The 14329-nt window shown below is 35.8% G+C and overlaps 1 protein-coding gene across 17 annotated transcripts in view; it reads left to right on the top strand.

The window, feature by feature from the left end:
• Positions 1–14329, top strand: part of DLG2 (discs large MAGUK scaffold protein 2) — a 2057646-nt gene that overhangs the window by 1325826 nt on the left and 717491 nt on the right. The window contains exon 1 of one of the 17 annotated variants that reach the window (XM_053202587.1): positions 6689–7413. The exons of 14 other annotated variants lie outside the window; for them this stretch is intronic. In XM_053202587.1, the coding sequence (XP_053058562.1) occupies positions 7309–7413 (105 nt within the window). In that variant the 5' untranslated portion in view covers positions 6689–7308. Of the gene's footprint in view, positions 1–6688; positions 7414–14329 lie in introns of those variants that run through there. 2 more of the 17 variants (XM_027039914.2, XM_053202591.1) reach the window with 2 other exon arrangements.

The following is a 14329-nucleotide window of genomic DNA, read 5'->3' as shown; positions in this document are numbered from 1 at the left end:
AATCTCTCCATCCAACTTCCTCCCCTGACCTTCCTTACCCTTATTTCCAGATTTTCCTTTCTGTCACTATAGATTAGTTTGCATTTTCTAGGATTTTATATACATGGGATAAACAATATGTACTTTTAATGTTTTCTTTGATTCAGCTTGGTTATTTTGAAATTCATTCAGTTGTTGTATGTACCAATAGTTCATTCCTTTTCACTCATCTGTTACAATATACATACCAATATATCTAACCAAAAGTCACAAAGATTTTCTTCTACTTTTTTTCTTTTTCTAGTTTAATTTATAAAAATGTCTAAACTCTAGACATTTAGGTCTATAATTTAATTTGAATTAATTTGTATGGGGCGCCTGGGTGGTTCAGTCGGTTAAGCGTCCGACTTCAGCTCAGGTCATGATCTCACGGTCTGTGAGTTCGAGTCCCGCGTCGGGCTCTGTGCTGACAGCTCAGAGCCTGGAGCCTGCTTCAGATTCTGTGTCTCCCTCTCTCTCTGACCCTCCCCCATTCATGCTCTGTCTCTCTCTGTCTCAAAAATAAATAAAACGTTAAAAAAATTTGTAAAGAGAGACATAATTCAAAATTTGCTGTTTTGCATTTGGATATCCAATTGTTCCAACATCATTTCTTGAAAAGATTACCTTTTCCCCATTGAATTCCCTTTGCATTTATATTGAAAATCAGTCATCTATAGATGTGTGGAGTCTCTATTCTGTTCTCTTGGTATGTTTATTTATCTTTATGCCAGTGCCACACTGCTTTGATTACCTTAACTTTATAATAGGACTAGAAAACAGGTAAGATTTATTTCACAAATTCTGTTCTTCCATCTCAAAGTTGTTTGGGCTATTCTATATTCTTTGAATTTCTATATAATTTTAGGATCAGCTTAGCAGTTTTTCCAGGACAAACAAATAAGCAAACAAACAAATATCATTGCAGAGTTTTTGATTGGGATTACATTGCATTGAATCTATAAATCAATTTTCAAAAAATGATATCTTAACAATATTGACTATTCTTACCCAGAAACATGGTATATCTCTCTACTTATATGTCTTTAATTTCTCTCGGGAAATGTATGTGTTTTTTCAGTGTACATGGCTTGCACATGTTTTATACAGTTTATCCCTAAGTATTTTATATTTTTACCTTATTATAAATGGTATTATTTTTGTCTCAGTTAACATTTATTTACTGCTAGTACAGAGAAATACAATTGATCTTTGTATATTGATCTTGTATTCTGCAACACTTGCTAAACTCATTTATAAATTCTAGAATTTGTTTTAGATTCCATGAAATTTTCTACATAGGCAATTATGCCTTATGGGAAGAAAGACACTTTTATTTCTCCCTTTCCAATGTCTATTTTTGACCTGTTGCACTGTCTAGAACCTACCAGACAATGCTGAATATAAGTGATAAGAAAAAACATGTCTTGGGGTGCCTGGGTGGCTCAGTTTGTTAAGCGTCTAACTCTTGATTTCAACTCAGGTCATGATCTTATGGTTTGTGAGATGGAGTCCCTTGTGAGACTCTTATGCTGACAGCACGGAGTCTGCTTGGGATTTTCACTCTTCCTCTCTCTCTGCCCCTCTCCCACTTGCTAGTGTGCTCTCTCTCTATCAAAATAAATTAATTGAAAAAACATTTAAAAAAAGAAGAGACATTTCGATCTTGTCCTGAAAGTTTTGTTTTTGTTTTTGTTTTTTAAGCCAGGAATAGATACTGAATTTTGTAAAATGGTGTTTCTTGTACCTATTGAAATGATCATGTGCTTCTTTTTGTTTTTTGTATTATTAAAAAAAATAATATCATGAATCATATTGGATTGTTTTCAAAAGTTAAACCTACTTGGTCATGATTCACTACCTTTTTTGTATATTGTTGGAATCGATTTACTTAAAGTTTGTTTAGAATTTTTGCATATATAAGGGCATATGGGTATTTGCTTTGCTGGTAATATCCTCATCTGGCTTAGTACTAGGGTAATCTGGCCCCCAAAAAACAAGTTGGAAAGTATTGTTTCCTCTTTAGTTCTCTGATAGAATTTGTATAGCCTTATTATTTCTTCCTTAAATACTTGGTAGAATTCATTAGTGAAGGCATCTGGGCATGGAGTTTCTCGGTGATAGGTTTTTAATTACAAATTCAATACCTTTAAATTTTTTTAATGTTTGTTTATTCATTTTTGAGAGACAGAGTGCAAGCCAGGGAGGGGCAGAGAGAGGTAGACATGGAATCTGAGGCAGGCTCCAGGCTCTGAGCTGTCAGCACATAGCCCAGTGCAGGGCTCTGGCCAACGAACTGCAAGATCATGACCTGAGCCGAAGACAGACACTTAACCAACTGAGCCACCCAGGCACCCCTCACTATCTTTGATAAATATATGGATTAGCTATTTATGTTACTTATTCTCTTGAGTGAGAATTAGTATTTTATATTTCTCAAGAAAAGTATCCACTTCATCTAAGGTGTCAAACTTGTTGACATAAAGTTTTTTATGAGATTTTCTTATTGAACCTTTCATGGAGGCTATAAGATCTATAGTGATGCTACTACCTCTCTTATTCATGATTTTGATGATTTATTTCTTTCCTCATTTTTCCCTCATTAGTCTTCCTAGAGGATTATAATTTTATTGATATTATCAAAGAACTAGCTCTTAGTTTTATTGATTTTCTTTCCTTTCTCTTCTGATCCTTTTTATTTCCTTTCTTTTGCTTCTTTTATTGTGTTCTTGCTATATTTTTTGGTTGTGAAGAGTGCAAGCTGAGATCACTAATTTGAGCTCTTTTTTTTTCTTATTCTTTTTAAAATAGGTGTTTAGTGCTATGTATGTTCTTTTAACTTTGGCTTTAAGGATATCCAACAAATTTTGATATGTTATGGTTTATTTTCATTCAGTTCAAAATACATTCTAATTTCTTTTTTATTTGTTCTTTAGCCAGTGGGTTATTTATAAGTGTTTTATTTAATTTCCAAACATTTTAGGACTGTCCAGAGATTGTTTTACCTTGATTTCTAACTTAATTTCACTATGGTCCAAGAATATACTTTTTTTTAACATGACTCCTTTTAAATTTATTAAAATTTGACTTATGGTTCAAAATATGTTCTATCTTGGTAAATGTTCCGTGAGCATTTGAAAATAATATGTGCATTTTGCCATTGCTGGGTGGAGTGTTCTCTAAAGGTACATTAGTTCAAATTCATGGATGGTTTTGTAAAGGTCTTCTATAACTTTATAGATTTCTTTCTGTGAATTCTATTAATTATTTAGGGTATTAAAATCTCCAATTATAATTATAGATCTTTGTTTTTACTTGTCACTTTGGTCTCTTCAGAAAAACAACCCTGTCTCATCAACTCAGCAAGTTCATTGGGTTTCATTTGGATTCTCCCTCCCTTCATTGTGGCATGGATATTCAAGGTTGTAGATGGGGTAGTTATAGGACTTACCTTACTTGTTTCCTGTCTCTCAGAGTTCACTGTTCTTTGTTGGCTGGTGTCCGTACTTGAAATTCATTGTTTCATGTATTTTGTCCTGTTTTTTGGTTTCTTCAGACTGGACTATAAATCCAAGCCCTGTTACTCCATTCTTACTAGAAGTACAATTGCCATAAAGTTATATTTAAACAAATCACCAATAGAAAGCATTCAAATGCAGAATTGCCTGGGCATGGCAATACCACCATACAAAAAGTATTTTTAGACATTCTTAGCTCTGTAATCTAATTTATAACATGGCAATGTATTTAAATATGAGGTACATATGGCCTAATGACTGAGTGTTAAACAGAAATTTGGTAGCCATTACATATCAGGCATTATGCTAACAGGATGAAAATATGTGCACTCTAACTTTGTGGGCAGGGGCAAATGCACAATGAAAAGTAGTTGAAAGGAAACAGAGGATTGAAATATATTTACCTTTGCATTGTTTCCAGCACCATGCTGAGATTATAGTAGAGCTCAATAAATGTTTATTAAACTAAGCCAAGTTGCACTAAGTCAAATATTTGGTCAAGTAAGATTCATGGTGTACTCCACTTGAATGTTGAAGGTAATAGATTATAGAATTTACAAGATTAGAGGTGCCTGGGTGATTTAGCCAGTTAAGTGTCAGATTCTTGATTTCTTTGTTTCAGCTCAGGTCGTGATCTCAGGGTCGTGAGGTTGAACCCCATGTGGGGCTCTGAGCTGGGCATGGAGCTGTGTAAGAGTCTCTCTTTCTGTCCCTCTCCCTCCACTCCAACCTTACACCTCTTACACCCCCACCCCCACTCCATGCTTGCGCACTCTCTCTCCTAAAAAAAAAACAAAACAACAACAAAAAAAGATTGGGCTTGAGTATAAAACATGTTGTTTGTGTTTAATAAAAACTAAATAATTAAGTAAGTAGGTAATATGACCTAAATCACTGAGCCACCTAAAGCCTCCAAAAGTATACCAATGCACCTATTGAAAAAGTGGGGGAGGGGCACCTGGGTGGCTCAGTCAAGTTTAACACCCCACTTTTGGTTTCAGCTCAGGTCATGATCTCATGGTTCATGACATGGAGCCCTCAGCCCCTTATCAGGCTCAGCACTAGCAGCACCAAGGCTGCTTGGGTTTCTCTCTCTCTCCTTCTCCTGCTCCTGCATGCTTTCTCTCTCTCTCAAAATAACTAAATATTTTTAAAAGTGGAGGATAGATATATGGAATTAATTTACCACCTCATGAGGTTTAAGAAGAGTTTCACTGAATTTATGCATATGGATGCTCTAAAAATTGGTCAGAGCTAAGATTGGTTAGCATTAGGAATAAGAAGCTATTGAGTTTGCATTTAAGAGTAGCTTTAGTTCCAGTGTAAATTTTACTATTAAACCCTCTTAGTGTCATATTCCTTCCAAACCAATCAGTAATGGCCTCTAATTCCCCACCCTCTGCCTTTGTTTTACTTTTCTTTCCTCAGGAATATCCCTTTTCTATCTTTGCATGTTCACATTTTACCCTAACTTAAGCTCTAGCAAAGTACTAAATCTTCCATGAGGCTGCCCTAATTTTCCCAATGGATATGTTTTTTTTTTTCTTTTTCATTGTTTTGTGAATAGTTTGTGCTGCCTCTTTTATAACCCTTTTTCTAAATTGGCTTTTGTTTTTCATGCCCGGATATTGTCCCTTCAATTAGTCTTTAAGCTCCTTAAAGAGAGCCTCACCATCTGATTTGTGCATCTGTGTATAGTACAATAAAAAAGTATAACACATGAGAGATGCTTAAGATGCTTATTGAAGAATGAATGATTCCAAGGTCATTTTTTTTTATGTAGAGTTTCTACATGTAGACTGCAGATTATCTACCCTGTTTCTAAAGAGTAAGGAAAGGAGGATCTTTTTGGACATGCTGCTTAAACGAAAGAAGGAAGGGAGCTGGCAGACAAGAGGTAGAAGAAATGCATGGTAGGACAGAAGATTCAGCTGGGGGCTGGAATAATGGTGAATATTTGCTCAAAGGATTCAGAAAGGATGGCTGAAATTTTGGAGGATAACATAGAAAACAACTTTATATTTTCCTGTTGTTTGCAAAGAAATACTGAGCATTTACTAGGGAAGGAATATTTTCTGAAAGTTGTGGGCTGGCTGGTCCACAATGTGTAAGGAAGAAGCATGTGGCTGGGGCAGATGGGAGAGTATAAGGGCAGGAATGAAGGCAGAGGAGGGACTGTGGGTGTGAGCTGAACAGAACACCATGAATGAGAAAAAGAGAAGGTTGGTTGAATTCGTATTGAAAAACAAACTAATGGCAATAGCCTTATGGTGTGTACTCATGAGATATTAAGGAAAAATAATCTTCCTACAAATTAGCCCAGGTAGAAATTTTTGAAGATCAATTCTACTTCCAATTCCTTCATTAAATTTGAAAAATAATTGAGATAGGAGGAAACCTTTCAGCCTTTGAGATTTTCATAGTGCAAGGTCATTATCATGAACTAATCTGCCATTGCCATGACATAAATGCAGAAAAACTAGGTAACCCAAATCATGCAGCTCTTCTAAAAATATACAGCAAAAATCCTTCATTTATGTCATCAAACTGTTTCCCATAATTTGTGCCTTGTTTTGTACTCCTTAGATTTTTTGGGTCAATTAAAAGCACAATTTATTCATTATATTATGTATTGCCCTCAGTTTACCCCTTACCTCTAGAAATACTTGAATAAATGTCCTCCTGTTGGCTACATGACTAGCTCTGAGAGTACAGATTCCTTTGGAACTTGTGAGTGCTCAGTCTTTTCTTTCAAAATGCATTACCCCCAAGTCACCAATCCCACAAAGACTAGGGGCTAGTGGAGGAGCCTCACTTTACTTTGTGGGCTCCTGATTAGGTGAAGAAGTCCTTAGAATATGTAATAGATTTATTTAGTACTTTATACTAGCCTTACTGCTGTTAAAGTGTGCAACCAATTTCTTTGGAATTAACATGTTCAAATTCTGGGAAGACAACTCTCTGGTCCAAAGACTGTTTAAAGGCTCAATTCTCCTGGCATTATTTATGAAAATTCTACTTAGAATAGCAAACAAATGTGACTTTTCTCTACTACATAAAGCAACAGAAAGGTCTTCTAACTGCTTTTATATTTTAAGATAAATAATTGACTACATTTTATACTTAAGAACCTTCTGGCTGGTCTTTAGAGATAGTTCCAGGGACACAACTCTGTAGTTAATAAAGGCAATGGTGCTCCATAGATGAAAAAATATGTCGTGTTTAGTTCTTAACTAAAGTGAGAAGAGAGTTGGACATATTAAATAACACTTTGAGAATGAACGTATATGGTTGCATTTCTCTCACAGCAGACAAGTATAGACACCTGCATATAAACATACATGGGTGTATGTAACCCACTGCCATTAATTTTACTACTTTTCACAAGCTACTCAAATTTTACCTTCATGGCCTGCCACCCAAATCTTCTGGTAGAAATTTTTTCACATCTCCTTCCCTCCTACTTCTTTCCCCCCACACACTTATGGTATGTGCAGTTTCGCCAGACCCGTGTGAAGACAGGGGAACATTGATGGGATTGCTTTTCACAAGTGTGGGAACGAAAATCCTTCCCAATGAAAACATCTGTCTCTGTTCAAGTCATGCCCAGTTATCCCCCAAAAGAAATGTTCTGATTAACTTTTTTTTTAAGTCTTAAGATAGCAGTTTGTGTAGCAGATCTAATTAAGAAGTTTATGTAACAGATCTGCAGGGTTTTTTCCTTCTTCAACTGGGTTCTTTGAGCTCAGTTTGAGTGTTACTAGCTTTCGCTATGCAACGGCCAAGTGCTTCCCGGGCTGAAAATTATCAGCTTTTGTGGGATACTATTGCTTCCTTAAAACAATGTGAGCAAGCTATGCAACATGCATTCATTCCGGTAAGGAAAATTTCCTTTTATTTTCCTAAATTTTTTTTCTTCTTCTTTTTCCTTTTATAGCTGTAGATAAATGGCATGTATTATATGCATTTAAAGATGTGGTATCTTCTCTGTAGCTTTTGTTTGGGATAAATATATCTCTGTCTTGCTCTGTATGAAGTCTGAATTCTTAATATGGCCAGACATTGATCAATGAGAAAGAGTAAATAGTGGTCCAAGCAAACTCATCCTCTTGAAAATAGTAGTGTCTAACAAGTAACATGTACTAAAGAAAGGGAGCAAGATTGATATTTCTCATATTAATATTTGATACAACTTGCAGTATGTATTTCTTGGCTTATTCTCTCAGAACTCCTTAGAATGGCTTGAATATCTTTTTGCAGTGGGTTTGATACATAGATCAAGATTCCAAAAGTTAGTTCTTACATTTTGGTTATTTATTCAAATGAAATCCACCATAAAATCTCTCTTGAAAGCGTGACTGTTCCTTTAGTAAAGCAGTGATGCACTCTTTAGAAATTTGTAAATGTAGCTGGTAGAAGTATATAGATATATAAAATGAATTAATAAGTCAGTGTCATTGTGCTATATATTACAGAAATAATGTTTGTGCTTATAATTATTTAACAGGAAGAATGAGAGTGGCTACATTAGATAGGCTGAGATGAGGTGGAATAAGAGTTTTAAAACATTTGATTCTTTAATTGAATCTGTTTTGAAGGATCAAGAATAAAAGAATTAAGAATAAAAGAAACTCTTAACAATTAGTCTCTGCTAAAAATGTACGTGGAGTAGCTTATGAAAAACATTATTTCTGATGTAGAAACTCAAGAGACATACCTCTGTCAATAGTTGGAATAAATCTTCTTTGAAGTTCAAGTTATTTTCAACTGACTGAAGTTAGGTGATATTGTATTTTTGTCTGTAACTTGGGAATCACCTAAATGTTTCAAAGACTGTGATACCTTTAAAGTTCTTCTCACAGAGTACTATTTTCTAGTTGGACCTCTGTAAATTGATCTTGGTAGTTAAAGACATAAAACATAATTTTTGCAAGGAATTTAATGGTGAAAATCTCTCCACAATGGAATAAGTTATAATGATTCTACATTGAACTGAGACTTGATGTGTATAGTTTGCTTCTCCTGTCTTTATTAAGCTTTTCTTCCTTTGTTTTATCAGGGAGAATATGATACTCTTTGTGAAGCTAGTATCACCTCGTTTTGGAGCTTTCTCTGGCCAGGCAGTTATTTTCTCCCTTTTCTGCTGCTTGCATGCACCTCCCATTTATCACCTAACATATTTTGTTGCATGTGTTTTCTTCTCTGTCTCTTATATTGTCATTTATTGGAGTGAAAGAGAAAATTAAAGTAAGTTTAAGGAAGAAACTAACACTTATTTGTTTGTTTTCTTATTGTCCTGTCTTGAACTCCCTGAATATAGGATGCATCTATCTCCAGGTTCTAGAAGTGTGTAGCACAGCAAAGAGTGCTTGTTGAGTACTTAAGAAATGAAACCAAATAGCAAATCTCCAATTCTAACATTTCCAGTTAGTACATGGCAGTTTTCATCAACAGCTTTGTCTATGCTGACCTCATAAAATTATCTCTATTTAAAACTATCTGGAGAAAACATTAAAACTTGACTAAAGCATCAAAATGGGGTTATGTTGGGAGTGGCAGTGTTTTGATATAGGGGATAGACCCTTATTGGAAAAAAATAGCCTTGGATTTAGTTTCCATAGTCCATGGGCCACTCTTTCTTCCATTCTAATGTCTGTTCCCAATTCCCTCCACTGCACCATACACAGAAATTACCAGGTTTTTTTTTTCAGGTTAGCTTCATTTTGAGTCCTCTAAGTCCTTTTAGAAGACATTAAGAATTTGCCAATCTCTCAAATATTCTCAATTTTTTTCCGAGTCTTACATTAAATATATCATTATATCATAATTTTATGAGGATTACTTTTATAAAACATGGCTATTAAAATATTACTATCAGCTGGAGGTAAATCTGTTTAAATTGAGCCTCAATTTTTTATCAGAACATGTAATTTAGATCTCAGAAAAAGGTCTTTATTTATTTCATACTTTATGCACTGTTTAAGCACAGTGATAATGTATTTCATACATACAAAGATACACACATATTTACACACACATGTACATACATGGATATATGGAATTCTGGCCGTTCATTATTTGGAATATACAAATAAATTCTAAAAATACCTATATTGGCCATGATGTTTTAAACCTATTCAGGAAATGACAACCTATATTGATTTAATCAATTACCTCCTTTAAAATAAACCTGATTTTCTTTTAAAATAAAATACTGGAAATGAATAATGTATAGGAAATATAGGCACATACTATATAGCTATCTTAGGAAACCTGACCTGGTGTTTCACTCGCAGGTAAATGTTGTTTGTACGTGTCCTATGTCCTATAAATGTGTATTGCTAGCACATCATTAGAGTTCAGAGCTACCTAGAATGTCTGTACAATTTCTCAGACACACAATAAGCTATAGAAAGCAAAGAGTTTTTCAGTCACTGCACTTCTATGAACTAATAATAAACCTGACATACAGCCTCAAGTTATAATATAATCAACCCCAGAGAATCTGCCCATTCAGCCTAAAGTTTATCTTGGTGAAAGAAACCTAAAGCAGCTGATACCTGGATAGTGTAACTGTCCCAAATGGACTACACAAACAGGGAAGCCAACTTATGAAGTTTTTCACAGCTCAACTTTTTGGTCTCACATAATAGATCATGCCTTGTAATGGTGAGGTGAAGATCAAATCTGGAATCTCAGGTGAGTTCTTCTACTTAACCCAAGAACCCTGGGTATAAAACAGCAACACAGAATTCCCTGTATCTTTAGTATAAGTGCCAGCCAATGTAAGTTGTAAGTATTTATTAGATGGCTGAAGGATAAAAAGCTCTCTTTTGAGTCCCATAAATTGGTTCCATCATTGGAACTATAAGTGCATCTTTATAGACATTCAGTATCTTTGGGGTTCAGGCAAATCAAGGTGTTGCTGTTTTGTTATTCAAATGAATGGATATGCTTGTAAAAACAGTCCCATGATTAGTAGTTCTTTTCATAGAGGCTGACCTGTGTTTCCATTCACTATTAGTTCATTCACTTCACTCATATTTTATTGAGATCCTACTATGTTTCGTCATGGTCCTAGTCACAGGATAAAGACCTGAATGTGCACTTTAACTTTTATGACACCCAGTCACTTTGGAAGAGACACTTCATTATCCCTTGCCCAAAAGGTGCCCCACTGTTTCTTGCTGCAATGTACAAAGTTGGTTTTCTTTCTACTACTAGTCACCAGGTTTGAATTTTGTCTAATGTGAATGTCATGCAGCTTACCAAGCAGTGGGAGAGATGCTGAGATGATTCAATTAGGAGAACCCTGATGAAACCTACATGGAATTTTGCTCATGAGAAATATTTCAAATGGATACACAGATGATTCTAACACCGGATACTAAGTGTTGAGTATCCTAAGTACCCATGAATTACCCTAAGAATTAAAGAAAGGGGCGAGTTTCACAGAAGGGTATCAGCTAGATTTTGAAGGTTAAGTAGAATATAGACATGCAGTGATGATGGAGGAAGAGGACATTGAAGTGGAGGGAACAATAAAAGCACTTACTAATTGCATAAACATGGTTCATTTTTTCACCTGATCATTCATTCAACCAATATTTATTAACTACCTTATTGGAAAATTATGTAATAGGGCTGAGCATATAGCAATAAATAGGACAAGCTTAAGTCTGCCCTGAGGCACTTACATTCTTAGGGGAGGAGACAAACATGAACTAAACAATTATGTATATATCTGTATTGTACACTTTAATGCTATCCTGTGTGGTTCATAGCATTTCTCACACTTGCAATTGAGTATTGCACATATGTGCACACAGATACACAACTATTACCAGTATAGCAACTGCAGATATTTTTGCAAATCCTCTACATATAAGGCAAATGGAATAAAATATTCTTTCCTAAGCATATCATAGTCTTAATATACATGTTAATTTCCCTAGCAAAAAATTAGTATGTCCTGTCTGACACATGGTACCTGAGATTGGTACTTGTAGTGTAAAAGTGACCATATGTATTGAGTACCTCTTTTATGTTGGGTACTGTTCTAAGCACGCCACATATTATTTCACTAAATTCTGTCAACAGCTCTCTGATATGGGCACTATCCTCTCCATTTTACAAAGTTTACAGCTATTAAGTGACTTTCCCATAATCACATAGCTAGTGAATGGAAAGACCAGACTTTTAAACTAGTTATGTGGCTCCAGAACTAATTTTCGTAATGGGTTCACTAGAATAAGGAGAAAACCACTGAGACTAAAACAGTTGCAGTAGAAGCAGCAATCTAGGGATGTACAGACCACAGTAGATGTAGGAAGGTGGGAGTGATCCATCTGCCTGGAATGGAGGGGAAAGATGAAGGATGATTGCAAAGAAGAGAGAGGTCTTGAGATGGTTTTAAAACAAGAGAAGGAGATAAGAAAGGATGAAACAGTAGGTACAAAGGCCCCAAGGCATAAAAAAGCAGTATGAAGTGAGGGATAGTTATCAACTTTCCCAAGCCCTGATCTTCCTCTTTGAGCATCAGTGACAGCAAGGTCAGAAACAAAAAGGGTAAGAGTTGGGTCATTTGTTTAAAGTCAGGAATCCTTCAAGTCAATCAGAGAAGAATCAGTGATTAAGTCAGGCTCATACTAAGGCACTGGAGTCTGAAGAGAATCTCCAGTGGAAAAAGAGATAACTTTCAGACACCTGGCTTCATTACCGCTGCTACCTGTGGCCTAGACTACAGGTTAACACCTGTCTGTGCCTGCAAGTGAGAACATGTGCCTAGAGAAGCAGAGAAAGCTTATGCACAGGTATAATAGAATGAAACAAAGATAGAAAGAGAAAAGGAGATGAGAAACCATATGGTCCCTAAGAAAGATGCTGAAAGAGATGAGCCTGACAGGAACAGAGAGAAGCTGGCAGAGACTTGCCTGTGGCTTCCTGGGTCCCTCAGAATTCCCAGTTCTTAGTTCCTGTTCATCAGATGGCTAACCTGCTGTGCTTCCTGCCCTTTCAACCTAATAGTTCATATTTTGCTTAAGCTACTGTATGTGGCTTTCTATTCCCTGCAACCAAAGAACCTTAGCTAAGACAAGGGCCAGTTAGTGGCTAGTGTTCCAGGGACAGGATCCAGCCGTACAAGAAAGGACAGGACAAGAACTGGAGGGAAGGCGAGCAAATCAGCTGAGTACCCTGGGCTTGAAAGGTGAAGTTCCAACATTCAAGACTTAACTTACATGACCTTCCACAAGACTTCTCTCATATCTTATAACCGGATTATATGCCTTCTCCCTTATTATTTCAACCCTGATAATACACTCCCTGAAGAAAAATAAGAGTAGAGAATGTACTCATACACTGATTTAATCTATTCTTTGTTATTGAATCATCACAATACCAACATGAAATGATCCTAATATTATCACCTCCATTTTAGATCAGTGGGGTCAGGTATCTTGTTTAAGATCCTATAGGTGGTAAGACTAGGAGAGAACCCAGGCCTTCTCAACCTAATCCCATCTCCTCACCCACCATGGTACTTTGCTCCTATTTCTCTTGTGATATTGTTCTGCTTTGTATTACAGAAATTTGAGGGATTTCTCTTATTTTTACATGACACCATAAACTCCTTATAGAGCAAAACCACGTGCTTCTTCTTCCTACTTTCTGCAGCTCCAAGTACAGTGCCTTAACTATGATGTTTGTTAAATAAATCTGTAAGCCCTTATTAATACTTAAAATGTGAGAACCTAGCAGCAATGGGATAATAATGATAGAATAATCCTTCTTGTCTGAAATACCTCCTCAAAGCCTATCTTTTTGGTTCCAGTATCACTTCTACAGACCTTGCCTCTGGTCCCTGGATGTTGACTTTGAGCCATCATAAGCTTAGGTCAGATCTAAATAGGATTTGCTCAATGATGAGTTTCAGTCCTAGTTCATGGTGTTCCAAGTGTGTTTTGTCCTTTCTGGATTCTAAATATTGCTTGACTCATCATCCTCAATCATGTCGGATTCATTTCTCTATTTCATTCCTCTTAGCCTCACTTCACATTTCTGTCTAGTAATACCCCAGTTTTTAGTCTATTTCCTCCTGAAGAATATGAACAAGGCTATTAATGGAATTCCTATTAGTAAAGGAACAAAGATGAAACTTAATCTATAGAGATATTCAACCTAAGGGAGGGAAAATAACTACATCAGAAGCGACCTGGATAATTGCAACAACCTGGGACTGCACGAACATTTGCAGATTTCTGGTAAAATGGAATAGAATAGCCACTTTTGTTTTTGAACAAAAGGCAAGAACTTGCTATCTTTTTATCCTCCTCTTTTATGCTATTTGCATTTTCTTTGACTGCTGGCCTTGTGATTCCTGTGCGTAGGCATTTTGAGTTCATGAAAAAGTAATGCCAGGTACAAGATGCTTTCTCATTATCCCATTGTTGCTGATTGTAAAATGTTTATGTGGATTCATCACAATGAGTATCAGTGCAGATATGTTACTGTACAACAATATAAAGCCCATCCTCTGCCACTCCCACTTTCCTCACCCACTCCAGAAATTGCAAAAATAGGACCCAAAACATTTTTGTTACAGAATAGAAAACTAGGCATTTGTTCAGAGCTAATAATAGCAGTCCTCCTCCAAGTAGCAAAACAAAATTAAAACACACACATATCGAATTCTTGAAAACTTTAATGAGCTAATACTAAATATGTTGTACTTCTTTAAACTTCATTTAGATATTTTTACTTAAGGAGATGCTTAACAACAAAGGAGTTACTAA

The sequence above is a fragment of the Acinonyx jubatus genome, chromosome D1 (genome assembly GCF_027475565.1).
Source record: "Acinonyx jubatus isolate Ajub_Pintada_27869175 chromosome D1, VMU_Ajub_asm_v1.0, whole genome shotgun sequence".
Lineage (NCBI taxonomy): Eukaryota > Metazoa > Chordata > Mammalia > Carnivora > Felidae > Acinonyx > Acinonyx jubatus.
The sequence above is the reverse complement of the archived record's forward strand: the minus strand, read 5'-3'. Positions and strand labels throughout refer to the sequence as shown.